Raw genomic sequence first — 24,644 nt, forward strand, 5'->3', positions numbered from 1 at the left:
CCCAGTCTCCTCTCCCCCAGCCCCGGGAACCACCATTTTACTTCCTGTCTTTATGATTGTGCCTACTCTCAGTACCTTTTATAAGGAGAACCGTTTTGTGACTGGCTCATTTCACTGAGCGTCATGTCCCTACGGTACCTCCACGTTCGAGCAGGTGTCAGGATTTCCTTCCTTTGTGAGGCTGACGAACATTCCATTGCCTGTGTCACACCACCCTTGGCTTATCCATCCATCCGTCGATAAACTCTTGGGTTGCTTCCACCATTTAGCTATTGTGAATAACGCTGCTGTGAACATGGGCAAACAAATATTTCTTCGAAATCCTGCTTTCAGTTCCTTTTGAGTATATCTTCAAAATCCAGGGTCCTATGGCAATTCTATTTTTAATTTCTTGAGGCACTTCCATACTGTTTTCACATCCACAGCGCCATTTTGCATTCCCACCACCAGCATCCAAGGGTTGCAGTTGCTCCACATCCTTGCCAACTACGGTGGCTCTCGTGATGGGTGTGAGGGGGTATTGCTCTCACTGTAGTTTTGATTTGCATTTCCCTAATGATTGGTGGTACTGAGCATCTTTCATGTGCTTATTGCCCATTCTTATGCCTTCTTTGGAGATATGTCTCTTCAAGTTCTTTGTCCATTTTTTTAAAATCACCTTGTTTGTTTTGCTGTTGTTGAGTTTAGGGGTTCTCTATATATTCTGGATATTAATCCCTTTTCAGATCTATGTTTTGCAGATATCTCTCATTCTGTGGATTCTCTTTATACTCCGTGGATAGTGCCTTTTGATGTGTAAAATGTTTTTCACTTTCATGAAGCCCGTTTTGTCTGTTTTGCTCTTGTGTTCCCTGTGTCTTGGTGCCATATCCAAGAAATCATTACCAAATCCAGTGTCGTGAAGCTTTCACCCTGTGTTTTCTTCTTAGAGTTTTATTGCTTGAGGTCTTATATCTAGGTCCTTGATCCATTTTGAGCTAATTTTTGTATGTGATATTAGGTAAGGGTCCAACTTCATTCTTTTGAGTGTGGGAGTCCAGTTTTCCCGGCACCATTTTTTGGAAAGATTGTCCATTCCTCATTAAATGGAGACTTGGCACCCTTGTCAAAAATTATTTGACCATATATGTGAAGGTTTCTGGGCACTCTGTTCTTTTTTTTTTTTTTTAAAGATTTTATTTATTTATTCGATAGAGATAGAGACAGTCAGCGAGAGAGGGAACACAAGCAGGGGGAGTGGGAGAGGAAGAAGCAGGCTCATAGCAGAGGAGCCTGATGTGGGGCTCGATCCCACAATGCTGGGATCACGCCCTGAGCCGAAGGCAGACGCTTAACCGCTGTGCCACCCAGGCGCCCCTGGGCACTCTGTTCTATTCCATCGGTCTGTATGTCTGTCTTTATGCCAGTACCACACTGTTCGGATTACTGTAGCTTCGTAGTAAGCTTTGAAACGAGGAAGTGTGAGTCCTCCAACTTTGTTCTTTCTTCAAGAGTTGTTGGCTCTTTGGGGTCCCTTGGGATTCCATACGAATTTTAGGATCAGTTTTCCTATATCTGCAGAAAGGGTCGTTGGGATTTGATGGGAACTGTGTTGAATCTATAGATCGTTTGGGGTGAGACTGCCATCTTAACAATATAAAGCCTTCCAGGCTGTGTGCCTGGGATGCATTTCCATTTATTTACACCTTCTTTAATTTCTTTCAACAATGTTTTGTAGGGGCACCTGGGTGGCACAGCGGTTGAGCGTCTGCCTTCGGCTCAGGGCGTGATCCCGGTGTTGTGGGATAGAGCCCCACATCAGGCTCTTCCACTATGAGCCTGCTTCTTCCTCTCCCACTCCCCCTGCTTGTGTTCCCTCTCTCGCTGGCTGTCTCTCTCTCTGTCGAATAAATAAATAAAATCTTTAAAAAAAACAAAAAAAAACAAAAAACAAAAAACAATGTTTTGTAGTTTTCGTTATACGTGTTTTGCACCTTCTTGGTTAATGTTTAAGCATTTTGTTTTTTCAGTGTTTTTGTAAATGGAATTGTTTTCGTAACTTCTCTTTTAGGTTGTTCATTGTGTGTAGAAATGCGGCTCATTTTCGTGTGTTGACTTTGCTTCCTGCTCCTTTGGTGGCTTCATTTATTAGTTCCGAAAAGCCTTTTCCTGAAGTTTTTAAGGTTTTCTACATGTAAGACCCTATCCTCTGCAAACAGGCTGTTTTACTTCTTCCTTTCCAGTTTAGATGCCTCTTATTTCTTTTTCTTGCCTAATTGCTCTGGCCAGGACTTCCAGTACTATGTGGAATAGAGGCGGTGAAAGCAGTCATCCTTGCCTTGTTCCTGATCTTAAAGGGAAAGCTTTCCGTCTTTCACCGTTGCGTCTAGCAATGGCTGTGCACTCAGAGCCTTTATTTCTATGGAAGTATGGGCAATAACATCAACAGGCTTTAACAGAAAACATCCACCCCATAATCCCGCCTCCCCAGCAGATCAAAACCATTTAGTCCTGGTCCCTGTCCCTTCTGGCCCATATCATCGAGCTGGCCTAATTATCACATGGCTGTGACCAGACCTGAATGATATTTATTTAGCCAGTGGGTCCCTTATTAATAGAGAACTTGACAGAATATGAAAATACTCTCAAACTAGTTCCAGTCCCTCTCTGGGATCCCTGAATCTCACTGCAATCCAGCACCTAAACAGCCAATGCCTGGGGCAAGGGGCCTGCTCAGGGGCTGCTCTGACTGGTCACTGACGCCTGCCTGTGGGAGTGTCCTGCTTTCCTTCTTCACATTCTTCCCTGAGTCCTCTTTCCTTTCTTCTTCCCCTCTCTTCTCTCTCCCCTTCCTTCTGGTTTTCCTTCTTCCTGTCTTCCTCTCTCAACCTCTTCAGCAAGGCATTAAAGTGACTCTTGACAATCCACAACCAGACAAGATTTTGAGAAACCAGTAAGGGAAGTTAAGGAAATGCGGGAGATGCGAAATAAGGGTGATAAAACACACTGACACAGGAGGGAGGGCACAGGCCTGGCCAAGCCCATTGGAAGCTCCACTTTCTAACCAGCAGTGGCCTCGACAGTGTTTCTGAGGCTGCAGGCTGTGGGCCCAGCTCCCTGCATCCTGGACTGGGAGATCGCCCAGCCCAGAGCCTCCAGGCCTGTCACGCAGGCCTGGGACCCACTTCTGCAAACAGAAGCTGCTGTTGGTGCAGCCTCTGGCCGCGACCTGCCTTCGCTCAGTCCCTGGGTACAGCGACACTTGTCTACCTACTGCCTGTTTGTGGCCTGGAGCTCCCCAAAGGCGCTTGGTGCCCCCTCAGCCCAGGCCCCCAAACTTGACCCCTTACTCTTCTCTCTTTCTTTCCAGGCCTCAAGCGGCCTTATCAGAGCTGTGGGTCCTCACCCCGCCTGAAGCAGTGCAAGAAGCAGCAGCTAGGTGGGTACCAAGGTGGGGAAGGACCCAGACATAAGGGCTGGACTGCACTGGGGCCAGGACACAGACTGACGAGAGCCCAGCGACTCTTGTCTTCTTTTCAACAGAGATGGCCTGGAGGTCCTGGGTGGGCAGAGGAGAGGTGACCAGTATGACCTCAGACCTGGGCCCTCATTGGCCGGTTTAGAAATGGGCAGAATACCAGGGAGAGCCCCCACCACCACCACCACCACAAGGCATGAGGGCTGCTGAGGACCAGCCAGGCTGGAGGGGACTAGAGAAGACAGAACTTCTCTCATTCTCCACCAGTTGTCCAGAAGAATCCTTGTTCTCAACCACTTGTCCCCAGCATCCCCTGACAGTGGCCCTGGTCCTTCCCCTGGGCCTTGCAAGCTCTCCCAGGGATCCAGCAATTACAAAGTCAATGCCCCGCATAGGAAGGGCCCGGCTCCAGTTCTGATTGGCCAGTATCTAGGCCTACAGGTTGTTAGCACTCACCCCGGGGCATCGCAAACCTGAAATACTGGGAGGGGAACAGGCTCTTCAGATACACAGTTAAGAGGTTGTTCTAAGAAGATGTTGCAAAGGAAGCCCCCCACTTCTCCTCCCCCATCTCACTGAGACCTTTACACTGCCTGTATTGTTGGAAAACAAACAGAGCCATGATCTACGCTCCCCCAGCCAGACTTCGCCCATTTAAATGGCCCCCAGAGCCAGCGCTTCTCTGGAACCAATTCCTTCTAGGAATTGTGTACTCTTGCAGCACACAGCTTGCACACCCCCTTGCACACGCAGCTGAGGCTACAGGCTCCCGACAGCCAGCACTGGGGTGAGCGGATCTGTGGGTGGGAGGCCTGCCGCCCTCATGCCTACCCCGCCCCCTGCAGAGTTGGCCAGGAAGTACCTGCAGCTGCTGAAGACGTCTGCGCAGCAGCGCTACGCCGGCGGGAGCCCCGGGCCAGGGCAACCACTTGCCTTCCACCAGGCCTACATCCCCCCGATCCTGCAGTGGAGCCGGACCACCGCGCCCATCCACACCCAGGAGGGGGCCACGCTGGCAGAAGACGGCACTGACGTGAGCATCCGGGACCTCTTCAACACCAGGGCCGACAAGGGCCCGAGGGTGACGGTGCTCCTGGGGAAGGCGGGCATGGGCAAGACCACCCTGGCCCACCGGCTCTGCCAGAGGTGGGCTGACGGCCAGCTGGACCGCTTCCAGGCCCTGTTCCTCTTTGAATTCCGCCAGCTCAACTTGGTCACATGTCTGCTGACACTTCCTCAGCTCCTTTTTGACCTGTACGTGAGCCCTGAGGCGGGCTCCGACTCCGTCTTCCGATACCTAGAGGACAATGCCGACGGAGTCCTGCTGATCTTTGATGGGCTGGACCAGGCCCTCCACCCCCATTGCAGCAGGGAGAAGGAGGGTCCTGAAGACCCAAGCCCGGCCCTTGCCCTCTTCTCCGGCCTCTGCCGGGGGACCCTGCTGCCCGGCTGCTGGGTATTGGCCACGTCCCGTCCCGGGAAGCTGCCCGACTGCTTGCCGGTGGAGGCAGCCACGGTCCACATGTGGGGCTTTGACAGGCCGCGCATGGAGGAGTACGTGGGCCGTGTCTTCAGTGACCCGCTGCGGCAGGAGGCAGCCCTGGCCGAGCTGCGTGAAAGCAGACACCTGCGGAGCATGTGCGCCGTGCCCGCGCTCTGCTGGGTCACGTGCCTCTGCCTCCACCGTCTGCTCCCGGGCAGCTCTCCAGGCCAGGCTGCGGCGCTCCTGCCCACCGTGACTCAGAACTACGTGCAGATGGTGGCCACGCTCGGCCCCCGGGGCTGCCTGCCCCCCGAGTCCCTGCTGGACCTCAGTGAGGTGGCCCTGAGGGGGCTGGAGACCGGGAAGGTTCTCTTCTCTGTGGGAGACATCCATCCGTCCACGATGGCCTCCGGGGCTGCCCTGGGCTTGTTGACCTCCTTCTGCATCTGCACGGGCCCTGGGCACCAGGATACAGGCTATGCCTTCACCCACCTCAGCCTCCAGGAGTTCTTTGCTGCCTTGTACCTGATGGCCAGCCCCAAGGTGGACAAAACTGCTCTTGTGGGCCACGTCACCCTCAATTCTCACTGGGTGCTACGGACCAAAGCGAGGCCGGGCCTCTTAGACCACCTGCCCACCTTCCTGGCAGGGCTGGCGTCCTGCGCCTGCCGGCCCTTCCTCAGCCTCGTGGCCCAGCGGGACGAGACGTGGGTGAGTGCCAAGCAGGCTGCGGTGATGCAGGCCTTGAGGAAGTTGGCCGCCCGCAGGCTCACGGGGCCGAAGGTCGTAGCACTCTGTCACTGCGTGGGTGAGACCCAGGAGCCTGAGCTGGCCAGCCTCGTGGCCCAAAGTCTCCCCTATCACCTGTCCTTCCACAATTTCCCACTGACCTACACCGACCTGGCTGCCCTGACCAACATCTTGGGGCACAGGAATGCCCCCATCCACCTGGATTTTGAGGGCTGCCCCCTGGAGCCCCACTGCCCTGAGGCCCTGGCGGGCTGTAAGCAGGTGGAGAATCTCAGGTGAGAGTAGGGTCAGGGGAGGACTGCGGAGGACCTGGGAGGGAACTAGGCTTCGGGAGTGTGGAGTCGGTCAGAACCTTGCTGCGGGAGGCTGGGTGTGAATCTGGAACATCAGAACAGATAGTCTGAGCTGCCCCTCAGCCTGAAAGCTGGTGCGGAAGCTCCATGCCTCCCAAGACCTTGGGGTCCAGTTGGCTCTCAGTTGGACTTTGTTACTGTTGCTGGGCTTTCAGTCTCCCTGTCCCTCTCAGCCGTGGGCTGGAGCCTGTGACCCCAGAGGCGGTTTGACTTTGGGCAGGTTATTTAACCTCTCAGCCTGAGTTTCTTCGTCCCTAAAATGAATCAGTAATAATATGGACTATGTGAGATTGTTGTGAGAGCCAGATAAGAGAATGCTGGGAAAGCGCTCCTTAGCGGGCGCCTGGCGCACAGTGATGGCTCAGTATGTGTCGTAGTAGCGAGAGAAAAGGTGAGGCCCAGAGATCCCACCCCCCCAAATACAGTGGATTAAATAATGTTGAGTTTTGTCTCGCTGTCACGGAACACTCAGAGGTAAGTGGTGCTGATCTCTGAGATGGCACAGTTCCATGTGGTCAAGCAGGGACCCAGCTCCCTTCACTGACGCTCCATCTTCTCCTCCGGCATCTGGATCTGCATGGGCAAAGCTGGGTCGTGGGCATATCAGTGCTCTGGCCTAGGGGAAGGGAGGGGGAGAACGCATGAGTTGCATCCAGTAAAGCCTACACCCACGGGGATGGGGCACATTCCTTCCGCTTACATGCCAGTGGTAAGAACATCGGTGCATAGCTGCTCTGAGCTGCACGGGAGCCTGGAAATGCCGCCTGTGACTGGGAAACCATGTTTCCAGTTAGAGCTCTATCCGTGGAGAATGGGTTTCAGTGGGCTGATAGCAGTCTCTGCCCTAATATGTATTTGTTATTACTACAAACAACAGCTACTACTGCCACTACTACTATTCACATAACTATTCAGTTCCATCTCTCAGAGGAAGGGGTGGGTGATGGCTTCTAAGCCCTGCTCAGCATTGAGCCTCTGCTCCCTTGCCTCTTCCTGTGGCAGCTTTAAGAGCAGGAAGTGTGGGGACGCCTTTGCAGAAGCCCTCTCCAGGAGCCTGCCGACAATGGGGAACCTGAAGAAGCTGGGGTGAGCCAGGGCTTGGGTCCAAAAGGGACCCTCAGCTGGAAATGCCTGGAACTCTCCCCTCTCCCTTTGGCCTCACACAGGGCGGATTCCGGGCCTACCTCCGTTCCCACCCCCATTCCTTCCCACCACCTTTGCTTACGCTATAGGTTGTCAGGAAGTAAAATCACTGCCCGAGGCATCGGCCACCTGGTGCCGGCTCTGCGCCTCTGTCCGCAGCTGGAAGAGGTCAGGTGAGTGGTCTCCAGGAGGACCTGCTGGCTAGGGGGACAAGTCACTTCCCAGGTCCCTGGGCCCCCCACCCCCACCCCAGAGCCTGTAATGAGTCCTGCATTTTCCACGAGGATCTGGCCAGTTGTTTTTCAGTGAGATCAGAGAGGGGAGGCATTGGCCCAAGAACTGGGTGGGGCTGGATCCAAGCACAAGGCTCCCAAAGACCCTCGAGTGTTGCTTCCTTCATCTAATATTTTGGGCTGTCTTGAAGGACCTTGAGGTTTGAGGCCCTCGCCCCCTCTTTCTGTGACCTTGAGAGAAGAGATGGTAGGGTGCGTGCAGGTGTGCACATACGTGTGCACACTCGCTTCCTCACTTAAATACACGTCCCCCTCACATGCACATTCATAGGTGTGTGCACATGCATGCATGCTTAGACCCACAGACACATTTAGATGCAAGTACATGCTAGCCGAGCACGTGTACGCAAATATACTCCTGCCCTGGGTTTGTGATGAGTAGCCCAAGAGGGGTGGGGCCGGGGAGCCTTCTCGGCAGCTCATTGGCAGAACCATCACTAGCTTATATGGCACCTTTATGAGATTTAGAAAAGGTGCCTTATGTCCAGAGACATGCAGCCTGGCACTAGGTCATCCTGCGTGTTGAGTGGAGTGTTAGCTGGACCATAGCTCCTATCCCCTCCGCTGGGTGCCTTTCTGTAGGATCACTGGCTGATAGGAGAAAAGACTAAGGTCACTCTCGATAATCGAGGTGGGGGAGGGGAGAAGCATCAGCAAGTCCACATTTCCAAAGCTTCGCACTAACCCGAGCGATCATGCACAAAGGTGCCCTCGCACTTCTGTCCCTCCAGCTAGGAACTCAGGCAAGGCTTGGATTGTGGACCCCATTTGACAGATGGGGAATGTGAGGTCAGAAAGAATGTGCTTGGCCTAGGGTTCTGAATGAGTTAAGGCCAGAGCTGGGGCTGGAAGCAGCATCTCCTGTATCCCAGTCTAGACTCTGCTCATCACCCAGGAGCCAAGAGGCCCTGATAAACTCTGGCTTCAGGCACATCCCAGACGTAGCCCTGAGAGCTGTGTGCTGGGTGTCCTCATTCCACCTCATGAGGCCCGCACAGCCCATCATCTGGATCTCTTGGGCCACTAGGCAGGAACTCCCCCACTGGGGCTGAATAGGGACAGAAGCGAGGCCAGCAGAGGGCCTCTCCTAGCTTGGCCTACTGGATACCGTGGAGCAGGTCATCAACACATTGTAGGCCTGTGACTTGGGTCTCCTCCATGAGGGCGGCTGTGTCACCTGCCAGCTGGGGCTCCCAAGTTCCTCAGCTCCACGGCTAAGGGACTGGGCCTTGGTCTCTTGCAGCTTTCAGGACAACCAGCTCAAGGACTGGGCTGTGCTGAACATCGTGGAGGTACTTCCTTGTTTGCCGCGGCTTCAAAAACTTGAGTAAGCAGTCTTTCCACACCTCCCCACCCCCGCCTGAGTCACCCACCTCTCCTGGAGAGCAAAGAAAGTCTGGGGCCCATGGGATAAGGGATTCATTCCTGATACCCTTGCCACAATCTTGCAGCCTGAGCCGCAACAATGTCTCCATGTCAACCTTACTCTGCTTGACAAAGGTGGCAGTCGCATGCCCTACTGTCAGGACCCTGCAGGTCAGGTGAGCAGGAGTGGAATCTGGGCCTTCAGAGGTTTGAGAAAAGGGGACGGGAAGGTAGGGAGTGGGAAATGGAGCACCTTGTCTGCAAGAGCTGCGCATGTGCCCGAATCTGTTTTATTCACATCGGTATCTCCAGAGTCTAGCTCAGGCCTGGCACTTGGTACTCAGTATATAGTGCTGAGCTGAGTGATGCATGGATAGATGGGCGGAGGATTGAAGGAATGAATCAATGTATCTAGGACGCAGAGGCTCAGCAGACGAAATCGGTAGCCGCGTGTTGCTCTCCATGGTGCTGAAGTGAGGTTACCTGTTTGGATTACGGAGTGTGTTAAGTGCCGCGCCTCTTAACCCTAAAATACTGTCTCTCACAAAAACTCTTTGCATTCCTAATTTTTAAAAAGTCTTCTCTGTAAATATTATTTTCCTGACTTTTAAAAACACTCAGGATTCATTGAGCAACGACATAGTCACAAATTTTACATGTCTGATTTGGAGCATTTCCGCCAGTTGTTTCTCTGTCAGTTATAATAAAATCAACTTTCTCTGGATGTTTGGGGCTGCAAGGGGTGTGCAGGCAGCGGGTGATGTGCTGGTTTCCAGTCCACCCGTTTCACGGCTCGGTGTCTGACTTGCAGGGAGGCGGACCTCATCTTCCTTCTTTCCCCGCCCGCAGAGACTGCTGCAGAGCTTCAAGGGTAAGAACCTAGGAAGGGGGGGGGGGCGCCTGGGTGGCGCAGTCGTTAAGCGTCTGCCTTCGGCTCAGGGCGTGATCCCGGCGTTCCGGGATCGAGTCCCACATCAGGCTCCTCCGCTGGGAGCCTGCTTCTTCCTCTCCCACTCCCCCTGCTTGTGTTCCCTCTCTCGCTGGCTGTCTCTCTGTCACATAAATAAATAAAATCTTAAAAAAAAAAAAGAACCTAGGAAGGGGGTGGGTCTGGGCTCATTTTGAGGAGCATTTTGGGCTCAAGCAGTGGCAGGGTAAGTTGGCCAAGAGAGCCTATGAAGAGCTGGAATGTGGGGATTCTTCCAGCTATGGCTGCCTGAGAAATGACTTTCTTCTCAGAGTTGGCAAAGGACTTTACCTTCTTCTAGCATATCTGGACCACATCTGGTCCCTGTGGTGAGGGAGCATCCCCAGAAATCTCAGAGCAAGTCAGTCCCTTGGAGAAGGCATGAATATACTGTTAGATTGGTGTTAGTATGTGGAAAAGGCTCCGAAAAACTCTTCCATCTAAAAAAAAGGAGGGGGGAGGCAATGATGATACCCACATCTCGGAGTTACTCTGAGGATTAAATGAATTAATACATTGAAAGTGCTTAAAACACTGCTGTCATCCAGGTGGCACTCAGATGCTGGCTACTGCAGCTGTGCATGGATTCCAGCTTGGCTGGTCCTGCATGGGCAAAGAAAGGGAAACAGCCTTTCCATGAGAGAACATTCCAACTGGGCTTCCTCACACTCCTCCCTGGCTGAGACTCACAGACAGATGATGTTGTATGTCCTTGGACAAGTCCTTTCCCTGCTCTGAGCTTCAGTTTCCTCACCCATATAATGATCTGGTAGGACCAATATCTTTTCCCCCTCCAGCTGTATAGGGCTATGATGCCCAATATGGTAGCCACTAGCCACATGTGGCTATTTAAATATATATTAATTTAAATTAAGTAAAATGAATCAGCCATATTAATTAATTAATTAATCAGCCATATTAGCTGCATTTCAGGCACTCAGTGGCCATGGGAGACTCTTGTCTTCCACAGTGGATGGCACAGATACAAAATAATCTCATCATGGCGAAAAGTTCTGTTGGACAGCACCAATCTAGGGGTCTGTGAAAACATGGCTAATAATGTGACAGCTTCTCTGCAGCCCCCACCCCTCCCCTGGCCCGGGGGAGAGAGCCTGGAGGTTCCGTGGCTCCCACAGCCTGGACCCACACACAGTCCATGCTCCCAGCCTTTTGAACCGCAAGTGGCACGTATACAGATGGAGAGCTTCACAACATAGAAGTGCAGCTTCCTTTTACTAAGCTTCAGTTGTATGCCTGTGCTGAGCGCTTGACCCTACATCATCTCAGTCCTTCAATCACTCCGTGTTAGATATTGTCATGCCATCTTGGAAGAGAGCCCATGGAAGCTCAGATAGGTGAAGCGACTTGCCCAAGGCCACACAGCTGTTCTTGGCAGAGCCAGACTTTGAATAAAGCCTATTTGCCTTCAGACCTTTTGCTCTTGCTGCTTTGCATCTTTAGCACCTTTACCATCTCCAAACAACTGTCTCTGTTACTCATTCACTGTGGGTCATGCCTCGGGGTCTTCAGCCCCTGGAGCCCAAGGTAAGAGGTTTGGCCCATCGGGCCCTGGACTCGAAGTCGAGGCCAGTGTTGGATTTGTTCTTGCCAGAGCTCCAGACCTTCTGGGGAATGCTGGCCAGAGGAGGAGAAGGGCAGAGCTTCAGGACAGAAGCCTGACACTCAGGTACCTCTGTGGGCTCCACTGCCTTAGGGGAGGGGTACTCTATGGGGGGAGGGTGCCCTCCTAGGAGAGGCATAGCGGGGGCAAGGAGGATAAAAGGAAAAACAGGCATGAAGCAGAGAAAGGACTTGAATAACCCATCCTGGCCTGAATAAGGAACGTCGGTCATAACAAGAATGACAACAAATTTAATGGGCCCTTGCTACATACCGGGCACTATAGTATTTTAGATCCATAAGTTCACTGTAATTCTTTTGAAAACCCTGCCAAGTACACTGTATCATTCCTGGTTGATAGAGGAGGAAACTGAGGTTAAGGGCCTTGTCCAAGATTGTCCAGCTACTAAGAAGTAGGGCCAGGATGAGACCCCAGGTCTGTCTGTCTCCTGACTCCCGTGGCTCCCACACCCAGCAGTGGCCCTTGGGGCCAGAGGAGGTGTGCTGTAGCTTCTTGCCCTTAGCCCCTCTGCTTCCACCCTCCAGGCTCCAGCAGTGTCATCTCAGGGTCCATGATGTGCAGGAGCTCATTGCCCAGCTCCAGGAAGGCCCCCACCTGGATGTAGTAGAGTGAGTATCATGGGAAGCGCTAGGGTGGGAGATGGGTGGGGGGGCAGGGCAGTGTCTGAAGGGCCTCCACTTTGGGTGCATGGTGTAAGGAAGGGCATGCTGCCTCATTAAGAATTTGGGGGAACTCAGACCATCATGACAGCTACCACTGTTTAGCACTTGCCCCAGACCAGGCTTTTTTGCACACATCCTCTCATTTAATCGTCCCATCTCTGTGATGTAAGTATTATTACTATGCACAGTTCCTAGAGGAGGAAGTTAAGCAACACAGAGGCTAAGTTTGCTCAAGGTCACACAGCTAAGAAGAGTCCAGGCCAGGGTTCAAGCTCAGACAGTCTGACTCCCACCTGCCTGGTCCCTGTAACCAGTGTCATTGAAAGCTGCAAAGCAGAGACCTCATCACACCTGTGTTCCAAACCACAGTCCTCAGGGTCCCCTCCCCTTGTCTTCCTCCCAGAGTTGAGTGAGACCGCTTTCTCTTTTGGGGCTGGAGAAATTCCATTAACGCCCAGCTCCTTTGAGAGTAGGGCTTGGGGATTGGTAGAGGTCCTGTCACGTCCCCAGGAGGGGATCCCTGCTAGGACCATCCCAGGAAATCAAATGGGCCCGAGGGAGGAGTGATGGAATTCCATAAGGTGTTGTGAGGTGAGTGGCCCCACCCTAGGGAAAGATGATTGGGTGAGGGCTTTGGTGAGCAAAGCTTGAGCCTCGATATTGTCCTATGGGGAGAACCAAGACAGGATTAGAAGGTGTTTTTACAGAATACACGCTTCCACCCAGCTGACATCACCAAGCCTGACCCTCCCCCACGCGCCCCAGGTGCTCTCACCTGCAGCATGGCCCCATCACCCAGCTGGCTGCACAGACCAGACATCTCTCAGCTCCCTCACCCTCCTCCATAGCCAGCCCATCCCAAGTCCACCTACATAGCTCTCAACACCACCCTCGTTTCGTCCACTCCCCAGTCCAGACCACTCTCACCCCTCACCTGGATGACCCCATCAGCCTCCTCACTGGGTTCCCTGCTTCCACACTGGCCACTTCCACGTGGCAGAGAGTGAACTGCATTTCACTGCTGCCTGTCCCCCCTTTACTCCTTCCCACTGCTCATGACGAAGCCCAAATCCTAAAATCCTGTGTGATCCAAAATGCTGCCTCCAACCCACCAGCCCCCATCTGACCCTGTCCTGCCACTGAAATCTTCGATCCTGACACACTGTCTCCCTTCCAGCTCCTCCAGTGTGCTGTGCCCCAGGGCCTTTGAATGAGCCATCCCCAATACCAGGAACACCCTTCCCCCATCTCTCTCCCACCCCTTACCTATTGAGCTCCTAGTGTTTCAAGCAAGTCATTCAAACATTAGGGAAACCTTCCCTGATCCCCACGGTAGATCCGATGCCCTTGTAACCATGGAGTTTATCGTAAGAAGCAGTTATGTAGGTTGAAGCATAAAAAAGCAGCTGAGGGTAGGGCCTTGAAATCAGGCTGCATGGGTTCAAATCCCAGGTCTGCCTTTCAGGAGGTGTTTTAACTGCTCTAAACCTTGGTTTGCTCATCAGTAAGATGAGAATAATAACAGTGCCTGCCGCACAGGGTCCTTATGACAGTCCAATGCCCAGTAACGGTAGAAGCATCTGTGACAGTGCGGGACATGTCGTACCCAGCCTTGCAGCCTCTGTCATTATTAGGGCTCATTTACCAGAGTGCTGCTTTGGTTAAAGTCAAGGAGAGACTGTGAGAGCAGAGGCCAAGGGGGGACCCCACCCCAACAGCACAAGGCATCTGGCCCCTCTGTCTCAGCCTTTCAGGAAACCAGCTGGACGATGAAGGCTGTCGGCTGATGGCAGAGGCCACATCTCAGCTGCGCATCGCCAGGAAGCTGGAGTGAGTTGCCAACGTCACTGTTGGGTGACGGGGGAGCCCTGGAGAGAGCCCCAGCCAGTCCCTGCCACCTCGGTCTGCACAGCCGGCAGTCACCAGAAATAGGGCTGCTCCGCTGAGCGGCTCTCCCCCAGCCGCAGCGAAGTTGGAGTGGTTTGCCCATGACTCGCCTTGGCCTCTGTCGCGGTTCCAGTTACTAAAACCCTTTGCGTGTGTAGAGCGCGTTGCTCGTACCTCAGTGGCTTGCATTCCAGTTCATCCTTGCAACAGCCCTAGGGTGGGGTGGGGTGGGGTGTTGCGCTGGGTCTTGCATTAGGGTTTGGGACGGGGGGGGGGGGGGGGGGGGTGGGTCTGGGGCTGTTGGAGTGGGAAGGGGCGTGTGAGGCTGGGGGTACGGTGCCGAGGTAAAGGGGTGGGTTGTTGGGATGACGGGAGGAAAGAAAGGGTCGTGGGCTGCTGGGTGTGCTGTGGTCACGTGGTGCCGGGTGGGGTGGGGTTTGGTGGCCTGTGCTGAGGTCTTAGCACCAAGCGTGGGTCGGGTAGGGAATGCCGAGGTTGAGTAACACTGGTTTGGGGCCTCGCCTTGGAGTTCAGTCCCGACTCTGTCGCTTAGTAGCCTTAACACAATTTAATGTCTCTGGGCCTCAGTGTCTCCATTTGTAAAATGGGGTTAAAATGGTGGTTATTTTACAGACCAGGAAGCAGGCTCAGAGAGGTGAAAACGGTGAGTCCGTTCTCACTCCGGCTGTAGAATGCTGTTCTCTGAGTGGGGCAGCGAGGTCGTGCAGCTCTCGGCTCATCCACGTGGGCCGGAATCCTTCAAAACACCCTCCTGGTTAAGGACCCGGGACATCCCAAGAGTGACAGCCAGCAAGCTGCTGTGCCAGGAGGAGGGGACTGGAGCTGTCTAGGCCCGGGGACTTGAGCTGCCTGCTGACTGCCACCCCCTCCCTCCTCTCCACAGCCTCAGCGACAACGGGCTCTCCGTGGGCGGGGTGCACTGTGTGCTGAGTGCGGCGAGCACGTGCCAGACCCTGGAGGAGCTCCACATCAGGTGGGACCTCCCGGTGCCCCGCTGGTCCCCACTCCTGCCTGGAGCTCTGGGGCTCTCTCCTCGTTCTCTCTAAGACCTTAGCGTTCTTTCTGGGCCCAGGCCTTTGGGACCTGGAGAAGATGCTGCGGGAGCCCTGCCCACACCCTCTTTTCCCAGCTGCTATGGGCGTCGGCCGCTCACAGCTTATACCTTCTCCCCAAAGCTCCGGCAGCCACAGCAGAGTCAGAGGAAGTGGCCAGAGCTAGAGGCAGGGGATGGCACCTCTGAGGTCCCTCTAGGCCAGGTTAGAAAACGGCCCCTTAGCCCTGTAAGCCTCTTGTCTCCTTCCTCTCTTCTCCCTCTGCAGCCTGCTGCACAAAACCGTGGTCTTCACCTTTGCCCCGGAGCCGGAGCAACAGAAGGGGATCCGGAGGAGGTAGGGCCCAACGTCATCTGCCCCGTCCCATGCCAGGCCCTCCCTGACCTCCACAGCGCCACAGCTGGACAGCATCACTCAACTCTCAGGGGACCTCAACAGATTCACCAAGGAGCAGGAAGCCAGCAGGCTTGGCAAGGGATGCAGCCCAGAGGGGGAGTGTCAGAGGACAGACTGCCTCCCCGTTTCCCTGTGACGCAGAACGGCCTGCTGGGGTGGGAGTGGGGTAGCCAGGGAGCCTTGTGAGAGACACTGAGGTCCTTCAGCACAAACCCCAAGGATTTGCCGATCGTTCGGCCGGTAGCTCTGATTTTGGTCAGAACCTTCTGGCTCCCTCTGGCATGCACCACACTAAAGCAGTTCACATACATTGTCCCAGTGAGAGGCTTCGTGATTTGTCCCAGGTCACACAGCCAGGAAGCCAGGAAGCCGGGGGTGGGGGGGTGGAACCAGGGTCTGGCCGTCTCCAGGCCTTGTGTAGAGACTGAATGATGGGAGGTAAGGCTGAGTGTGGACTTGGAGACAGTGGCTGGGGAGTGTGCTCAGCCTGGCCATGGTATGTGTCCCTCCAGGGCTGCGCTTTGGGTCAGCCTGACGCACCTGATGCCCTCTGAGCCGCTCCTGCGCGCCACCAGAATCAGGTACAGAGATGGCCTGCGGGCTCCGGTGTGGTTCCTACCTCGTCCCTTCCTCTGCTCAAAGCCTGTCCCCAGGCCTCCAGCCCCAGGGGCTCCCTGGAGGACACGACCTCCGTACCCAGGAGTTGTGGCCTGGCTTCCCTGCCTCCCACCTCCCCTGCTCAGCCCACCATACACGGGGCTCACAGTGCAGCCCCCTCAGTGACCTTCCCCATTTAGGGGGCCCCCACTCCTCTTAGCTCTCCTGGCCTCCTGCAGCTGACGGGTTGTCGGGACTCGGGATGGAGAGAATGGGGACATGTGGTGCCTTCTTTCCTCATCCTGGGGCTGAGCTCAGCCCCCAAAGGGCTCCCATCGATGTTCTTCCGGCCTTCTCTTTGATTCTGTGTCCATCTGAATCTCCCTGTCTGTCTCTATTGTTCCTTGTTTCTCTCATATTTTCTGTTTCTCTGTTTTTGCTGCCCTGTCAATCTGTCTGTCCTCCCCTGGAGTTGTGTGTGTGCTCGTGCATGTGTGCATGTGCGTGTGCGCGTGCATGTGTGCATGCATGTGTGTGTGCGCATGCATATGTGTATGCACGTGTGTGCTTGTGCATGCGTGCATATGTGCGTGTATACATGCATGTGTGCGTGTGCACACCTGCGTGTGCATGCGTGTGTGCGTGTATGCGTGTGTGTGCTCATGCATGTGTGCGTGCATGTGCTTGTGCATGTGTGCATGCACGCATGCGTGAACGTGTGCACACCGTGTGCATGTGTGTGTGCATGTGTGTGTTCGTGCATGTGTGTGTGCGTGCATGTGTGCGTGCTTATGCACGTGTGCATGCATGTGTGTGTGCATGTGGGCATGCATATGTGTATGCATGTGTGTGCTTGTGCATGCGTGCATATGTGCGTGTATACATGCATGTGCGCGTGTGCACGCCTGCGTGTGCATGCATGTGTGCGTGCATGTGTGTGTGTGCTCATGTATGTGTGCGTGCGTGTGCATGTGTGCATGCACGCATGCGTGTGCGTGTGCACACCGTGTGCATGCGTGTGCATGTGTGTGGTCGTGCATGTGTGCATGCATGTGCGTGTGTGCGTTTGCGTGTGTGTGCTTGTGCACGTGTGCATGTGTGCGTGTGTATGTGCTTGTGCGTGTGTGCGTGCATGTGCGTGTGTGCGTGCATGTGCTTGTGCATGTGTGTGTATGCATGCATGTGCGTGTGTGCACGCCTGTGTGTGCATGTGTGCGTGCATGCGTTTGTGTGCTTGTGCGTGTCTGTATGCATGTGCGTGTGTGCACACCGTGTGCATGTGTGTGTGCTCGTGCATGTGTGCATGCATGTGCATGTGTGCGTGTATGCATGCATTGCGTGTGTGCATGCCTTGTGTGCATGCGTGTGTGCATGTGTGCGTGCATGCATTTGCGTGCTCGTGCATGTCTGCATGCATGTGCGTGTGTGCACACCGTGTGCATGTGTGTGCTTGTGCATGTGTGCATGCGTGTGTGTGATGTGTGCTTGTGCGTGTGTGCGTGTGTGCACACCTATGTGTGCATGCGCGTGTGTGCTTGTGCATGTGTGCATAGGCACATGTGCGTGCATGCGTGTGCGTCTCTGCATCCGTCTCCTATGTGTCTCATCTCAGTGTCTCTCCATCTTAGTCTCCCTGTGTCCCTGATTCTCTCTGGCTCTTGACCACCTATGTGGGAGGTCTTATGTGTATGCTGTGTGTCGGTCAGTCTTTGTCTCTCTGGGTGCCAGACATGTCCCTGTCCCTCTTCTGCCAGCCTCTCTGCCTGTGGTGGTGGCCACTGTCTCCTCTGTTCTGAGGGCCTGTGCTTCTTCCTCCGCAGGCTGACACACTGCGGTTTGCAAGCCAAGCACCTAGAGCCGCTCTGCAGGGCGCTGAGAGGAAGCTGCCGCCTCGGTCACCTGGAGTGAGTGGCTGCCGGTGGAGGGCGGGTGGTTGGGGCCCAGCCGTCGGTGGGTGTTCATGTGTGGGGTTTTGTTTTGACTTTTTTTTAAGATTGTAATCAGCGGTGTTTCCTGGCTGCAATCAGGAGCCCCTTAGAGAGTCTGGGGAGGGTTGTGACCCTTCCCCCTAAAATGTAGGTCCCCACATATGATCCCCTCTGAAGCCCCGACCCGACCCCCAAGGGTCACAAACTTCAGGATGGAAACCATGGGGGAACCTCCAGCGGACCCGTGTGAGATCTGCTGTGATCGGGCCTGGCAGCCCAGGGGTGCGGTGCCGCTTTCAGGAGACGCTGTCACCCAGGGGTGGAGACACAGAGCTCCTACGGCCCCACGCCCACCCTCCACTAACTTGTTCTCCCCTTGCCCCTCCCAGCTTCTCAGGAAATGCTCTGGGGGACGAAGGCGTGGCCCAGCTGGCTCGGCTGCTCCCGGGGCTGGGAGCTCTACAGTCCTTGGAGTGAGTAGCCAGCTAGACAAAGCCTCTGAGGCTTGTCCTCATCAGGAGCGGGGTGTGTGTGTGTGTGTGTGTGTGTGTGTGTGTGTGTAGGGGGCGTTCTGTGTCCTGTCTCATTCCTTCCTGGGGTTATTCAGAAAATGCATGTCAGTCACCCGGTCCAGTCCCTGGCACGTGGTCAGTGTTCACAGAGGGTACTTAGCGGCTCTGAGTCTCATTAAGAGAGACTGGCCCCTGGGACTCAGTGACCCAGCTGCTGATCTAAGGTTTTACTTCTTAAACCTGACCTTGTGGCTCTGCACAGGCTCTCTGGGAGGCACAGGCCACCTGGGGCCGTGCAAGCGGGGAGGGGGGGGGAAGCGTTAGCTAACGGTTAGTTACCCTAATGACTGGCAGCCCTTCTGACCCTGGGTTGCAGGGAGGGGCTGTTGCTAGGATACAGGCTGGCTAGGGAGGATGTGTACCAGACAGGACGCCCGAGCAGGGTGCCCAGGGCAGCTGGAGAGCAGAGACGGGGGGAGATGTTCAGTGCAAGAGGGAGGCTCTGGGAAGAGGCCAGGAGCCTCCAGACTTTGCCTGCAACAGACCAGAGTTTCCGGATGCTAGAAGGCCCTTGTGTTTTGGGCTCCCACATATCCTTCTCCTCCTCCTGAGCTCTTCGGGGCTAAAGTGAGAGGAGCCCTGGAGAGAGCTCACAACTGTTAGGTTCTCTGTGTGACCTTAGGCAAGTTACATCCCCTCTCTTGGCCCCAGGTTCCCAGGGAGCACCCTAAGTGTAAGGTCGGGGGAGGGAGGGGCAGCCTTTGGTTTTGGCTACAACTTTAGAAAGAGTGCTGTGGCGAGAGGGCCCTTCCTGCTCAGTCTTCATGGGGGATCTGGGAAGAAGGGATTACCTCTGTTCCTGCTCTGGGCCTGCTTGTGGGTGGGGAGGAAGGCCTCACCATTGCAGGCAAATTATATGTAGATTGGTGCTTTGGGGCAAATTCCCATGTGACCTTCTCCATACTGTGAAATCGTCTAACCCCTGACCTGTGAGATCCGCGCTCACCTACCCGTACCGGTGCCAGAGGAGGGCAACATTAGATGGCAAATAGAAAACACCATGACAGAGTTGACAGACCTGAAAGAAAGGAGAAGCTTTGTTCCTGCCTTTTGAACAGGAGCCCCTGCATTTTCATTTTGCACTGGGCACTGCCCTTCTTTTATCAGGTGGGGAAACTGAGGCACAACTCCAGCCTGAAAGCACTCCCCAGATTCATCGTAGACCCAGAGAACCAGAGTTCTAAGCTCAGCTCTGTCGCCAGCATGTCTCATAACCTTGGGCAAGACCTTGCTGCTTTCTGGGCCTCAGTTTCTCCATCTATACAATGGGGAGTCAGAAGAGGTGCCCTCTGGCCATTTGAGGTTCAGTGAGCTCTGTCGTCTGGACTCAGGGACAGCCCTTCCCTGCCCTGGGCTGTGACCAGAAAGAGGGCGTTTGTGAGTTTCGGGTGAGTTCCATCAACATCACCCCTGTGATTCTCCAGCCTCAGTGAGAATGGTCTGTCCCTGGACGCGGTGCTCATGTTGGCCCCGTGCTTCGCAACTCTGCAGTGGCTCCTGCACTTGGACATCAGGTGAGTGTGTCTCTGGGCCCTCGCCCTGCCCTCTGACCCCACGGGCCATCGGCTCCCACCATGCTTCCTTGTCTGTCCCGTTCCCAGTGTCACCTCTTCCTCGGGCCCTGCGTGGCACCAGGCCCAGAGAGCGTGGGAGAGGTGTCTGCTGACTGAGTGAATGGGCGGATGAAAGAAAGTAGCCCCAGGACACTCCCATCTCTCCAAGTTTGCCCCGGGACATGATCCAGCAACTCTCCCTTGCTCACTCTCCAGGGGGTCCTGGGGGACTGTTATGGAAACCCGGAAGCTCCCTGACAGCGGTTGAGTGCTCGAGGACCCGTCTCTGTCACGGGGTCTCTGGAGCTGATGGGAATGTAGAAGGGAAGTCACCCGCCAGGCAGCCCGGGGCCGAGCTGTGCGGATGAGCCGTGGTTTCAGTGGGGTCTGCCCATTCCTCCACTTTCCCCTTCCCAGCGGGAGGTGTGGGCACAGACAGACCAGGTTCAAATCCAGGCTCACCGCATACCTGCCGTGCGGCTTTGAGCAGGTCGCTGAGCCTCTCTGTACCGTTTCCTCACCTGTCCAAGAGGAATAAGGGTACGTCCTTACCGCACAGCGTTACTGTGAGCATAAAAGGGGTCCCGGTGGTGCCGAGCTTTGTATGTGGCTCAGTCCGTGTCGTCACGCTTAATATGTTGTATATTGTATCTGCCGAGAAAGTGGGCCGCCCTGCAGGCCCTCCATGACCAGACCGTCTGGTCTCTCTCACACTGCTGCCTCCTCTCCATTTGCAGCTCCGAGAGCCAGCATGTCATCCTGAGAGGTGACAGAAGAGGCAGGTGAGGAGGGAGAGCTCCGAGGGGGGGAGGATGGGTGCTCCCCACCCCAGCCCCATGCTGACCACTGTTGGCCCTAGCGTAACCCACCCAGGTCTGACGCCCCTTCTGCAAATGTACCCCATGTCCGTCAGTTCGCAGCAATCAGCCGCTTAGCTCTGTCTGGAAAGGAGGCAGGGCAGCCGGGGAGGGAGACGATGGTGGGGGTGAGGCAGAACGGTTGCTCGCTCAGGGCTGCTGGGGGCAGGGCGGGGGGGGGGGGAAGGGCAGCTGGGCTTCTGCCCCTCAGGACTTTCGCAGACCTCTGCACACTCCCAACTTCGTATGAGTCACCGCCCTTCACACTCGGTATGGCCTTCGAGAAGCTAAGAACCGTTGGTGCTCTGAGAAAGTTTCCACACCTTTGCAGTAAACAACGAATAGTTAGTTCTGCACAGATGTTCCCAGCTGATCCCTAGTGGGGCCGGGCACCCTGGTCTCTCACAGGAAGTTGGCAGGCACAGGGGCGGCCTAACGCAGAGCTGGGCAGCTGGGCAGCCAGGCGGAGGGCGAAAGGGGAAAGCATGGCCAGACCAGCCGGCTGTCTGAAGCTGGAATGGCCCGAGGCCAGGATGGTCTTGCATCCTGGGCCAGGATCTCCATTTCTGGGAACCTTCTGGGTTCTCGAAGCCTAGAGAATGGAAGCCCGGGGATGATCAGAGAGAGGAGGGGCTCTGTCCTGGCTCCCCCTGACCGAGCCAGGTGCTGCGCCCAGACAGGTGTAAGCTGCTGGCTTTTCTCACTCTGGCTTCCCTTCCATGGGCCTCAGTTTCCCCATCTGTACAGGGAGGGACTTGATTGTCCCTAGGCCCCCTGCAGCCCTGACTTCTGAGCCTTGTCTTCCCATGTGCGTGATGTGAACTTTGCTCTCAAAATGGTCTCCCCACTCCCAGGGATCTGGCTGGCGGATCTTTGCCACAGTTCCCAGCTGGAGCCCAGTTCTTCGCTTTTGGTCAGCGCCGCGTCCCCAGGACCTTTTGGTACTGTCTTACCCTCTTCTTTTTGGGGGGTAACCATGATACGGGTGAAGAGTCAGGGAGTGAGGAGAGCGTAGGGGCTAGGGCTGGGGTAAAGAGAGTTTGAGAGAAGGAGAAGAAAGGGGGCCAGTATGAGGGCCGGTGAGGGGGGCTGCCAGGGCCAGCGTTCTCCCCAGAGAAAAGATTCCACGTTGTTTTTCCAGAAGACTTCCCAGCTCTGCTGTGGCTGTGTGACCATGGCTGGGCCCCTCCCTTCTCTGGGCCTTGATTTCCTCACCTAGGAAGAGAGACGCCTCAGCTGGGGCCCAAACAGGGTTATCGGGAGGAGGAGTGGAAAGAGTGTCCCAAGCAGATGGGTCAGCTTGGGCAAAGGCCCTGAGGAGGGAAACCTTAGCTCTTGAGAAGCATGTCAGTGTGGCTGGGGCATATGCAGGGCCAGTGGAGGCAAGCGAAGCCACGGAAAAGGCCTTCCACTTTCAGCCTGAGAGTAATAGGGAGCCACAGGGGGCGTAAGCGCCTGAGAGGTGAGGTCAGATTTGCACTGTTAAAAGATAAGCCTCTGGCAAGCAGAGAAGGATTGCAGAAGGCAGGAGGGGAGTTGAAGGGTGTTAAAGTGGTCCAGGCAAGTGACAATGGTGGCCCGGACTCAGGCAGGGGCAGAGGGGAGGTGTTGGAGTGGAGCCAAGCACTTGGCGGGGTGGGGGGGGGGGCTTTACTGTCACCGAGTGGTAGGGATCGGGCTGTAGGGGAGACTTGGGGCGCAGAGTGTGCCCTGTGAGGGGAGGACCCTGCACCCTGGAGGTTGAGGAGGAGGGGTGCGGGGAGAAGGGGAGAGCACCTGAGGCTGCACAAGGGCCCTGGGCCCTCCCTGACCCCCTGCCCGGCCCACTTGCCCCCTTTCAGCCTCTCGCAGTGTCAGCTGGAGCCCCTGAGCCTCACCCGCCTCTGTGAGACTCTGGAGAAGTGTCCGGGGCCTCTGGAAGTCAAGTAAGTAAGGAGGGCACAGCCCTAGAGGGCACAATGTGGGCTGCCCGGTGACTTGGCGTGGGGGTGCCCTGGTTAGAGGCCAGGGGAGTCCTTCCTCGTCCCCAGCCCCTGTAGCCCTACCCCGCCCCTCACCTATTGGTAGCACGCTCCTTGCGTCCCCATAGGGCACCTTGCCCTTCTAGGAGAGGCTGCGCTGGGCCCAGGGCTTCCCTTCGCCCTCTGCTCAACTCAGGGCACCTGGGAGCCCCAGTCTGCTTCCTCCACCCCTGGAACCCCAACCTGGCACCCCCTGTGCCTGCCTCTGTGGCTGGAACATGTCACTTCTGAGAGCCCCCCCTCAGGGCCTCCGTCTCCTGGTTACCCGCTCACCCAGCCCACAACCCCCTGGGTCTGTGACCGGAGACTGGGCCTGGAATCGGGAGTCCCAGCTCAGCCACCTACAGGCTGGGTGACCTTGGGCACCTGGCTCTAACTCCTTGTGTCTCTGCTCTGTCATCTGGAGAGATGGGCAGCCTTTCCTTTGTCCTCATTGTTACAATGTTATCACAACAGTTACCTTAAAATAAATCGGAGACAAGCTTGCCTCACCTAAATCAGCCCTTCTCCACATCCAGCCGGTGTTGTCATTGGGCCCTGTGACCCCCCTTGTCTGCGCGCATTGTTCAGTTTTTGCCCATTCAGAGCGACAGACCGGCTGCGTTCCCTGGCTTCGCTTGACATGGTGTTCCCACTGACGACAGTCATCGTTCTTGCTTTCCCGCCCCCATCCCTGATGCCCTCCTGGCCCTCGCGAGCAGCTCATCCTCGGTCACCTGGTGTCCGTCCCTCCATGCCCCTCTCCATGCGCACGCACATAGGGACCCGGAACAGGGGGTTTTTGACATCGTCAAGAGACACGGGATTTTACCGTGTCGGATCTCCGCAGCGAGCTCTTGTCTCAGGGCAGTACGTCATGACTTCCCCAGAATGTGGAGTCTGTGAACTTTTTAATAAAGTGTTTATTTTAGAATAGGTTAAGGCTTGATTTACAGAGGAGTTGCAAAGCTAGTCCAGAGAGTTCCTCCGCCCGTGGCCCCTGGGCGGTTAATATCACCCGTCATGGTCCATTTGTCACGACGGAGAAACCAAGCTTGCTGCATTCACCACACTCCAGGCTTTATTCAGATGTCCCCAGTCTTTCTCCTAAGACCCTTTCTCTAACCCGGCATCCCGTCCAGGATCCCACATGGCATTTAGGCATCATGTTCTCAGCCTCTCTGGTCTGTTTCTTAGTCTTTGTTTTTCATGACTTTGACAGCTTTGAAGGAGTACTTGATAGACATTTTGTGAAATGTCCCTCGGTATGGGTGTGTCTGATGTTTTTCTGATGGGTAAACTGGGGTTCTGGGTCTGGGGGAGGAAGACCGCAAAAGCGAAGTACCCTTCTCGTCCCATCTCAGAGGTGCATGCTGTCGACTTAGCACTGTTGACGTTGACCTTGACCACCTGACCCAGATTTCCCCACTTTGTGAAAGTACTTTTTAATTAAAAAAAAAATCCCCACTTCTATTATGGCTACTTTGGAGCATATATGAAAGCAGAGCGAGCAGGGGAATGGACCCTCAGTGCCCGTCTTCCTTGCTCAGTAATTCCCGTGCCATGGCCCCAGCACACACACATGCACAACCAGTGTTTTCAAGCAAGTCCTGACACCTCCTAACTGCATCTGTAGTTATTGTAGTATGTGTAGCTAAAAGGTGAT

General features: G+C 55.2%; 1 protein-coding gene across 14 annotated transcripts in view; it reads left to right on the plus strand.

Annotated features, from left to right (window-relative positions):
- NLRC5 (NLR family CARD domain containing 5) overlaps window positions 1-24,644 on the plus strand; it is an 86,300-nt gene that overhangs the window by 30,640 nt on the left and 31,016 nt on the right. For 9 of the 14 annotated variants that reach the window (XM_087870436.1, XM_087870435.1, XM_045806840.2 and 6 more), the window contains 19 exons: window positions 3,350-3,418; window positions 4,303-5,965; window positions 7,046-7,129; window positions 7,276-7,359; window positions 8,723-8,806; window positions 8,931-9,020; window positions 9,656-9,715; window positions 11,424-11,498; window positions 11,978-12,061; window positions 13,862-13,945; window positions 14,907-14,996; window positions 15,343-15,411; window positions 15,984-16,052; window positions 17,889-17,972; window positions 18,386-18,469; window positions 19,993-20,082; window positions 20,859-20,903; window positions 21,833-21,919; window positions 22,820-22,903. In XM_087870436.1, coding sequence (XP_087726562.1) covers window positions 3,350-3,418; window positions 4,303-5,965; window positions 7,046-7,129; window positions 7,276-7,359; window positions 8,723-8,806; window positions 8,931-9,020; window positions 9,656-9,715; window positions 11,424-11,498; window positions 11,978-12,061; window positions 13,862-13,945; window positions 14,907-14,996; window positions 15,343-15,411; window positions 15,984-16,052; window positions 17,889-17,972; window positions 18,386-18,469; window positions 19,993-20,082; window positions 20,859-20,903; window positions 21,833-21,919; window positions 22,820-22,903 — 3,079 coding nt within the window. The remainder of the gene's footprint in view (window positions 1-3,349; window positions 3,419-4,302; window positions 5,966-7,045; window positions 7,130-7,275; window positions 7,360-8,722; window positions 8,807-8,930; window positions 9,021-9,655; window positions 9,716-11,423; window positions 11,499-11,977; window positions 12,062-13,861; window positions 13,946-14,906; window positions 14,997-15,342; window positions 15,412-15,983; window positions 16,053-17,888; window positions 17,973-18,385; window positions 18,470-19,992; window positions 20,083-20,858; window positions 20,904-21,832; window positions 21,920-22,819; window positions 22,904-24,644) is intronic. The other 5 variants (XM_087870442.1, XM_087870446.1, XM_087870443.1 and 2 more) reach the window with 2 other exon arrangements.

This window comes from Ursus americanus, chromosome 21 (genome assembly GCF_024610735.1).
Source record: "Ursus americanus isolate L20-20 chromosome 21, mUrsAme1.1.p, whole genome shotgun sequence".
In the NCBI taxonomy this organism is placed as follows: domain Eukaryota; kingdom Metazoa; phylum Chordata; class Mammalia; order Carnivora; family Ursidae; genus Ursus; species Ursus americanus.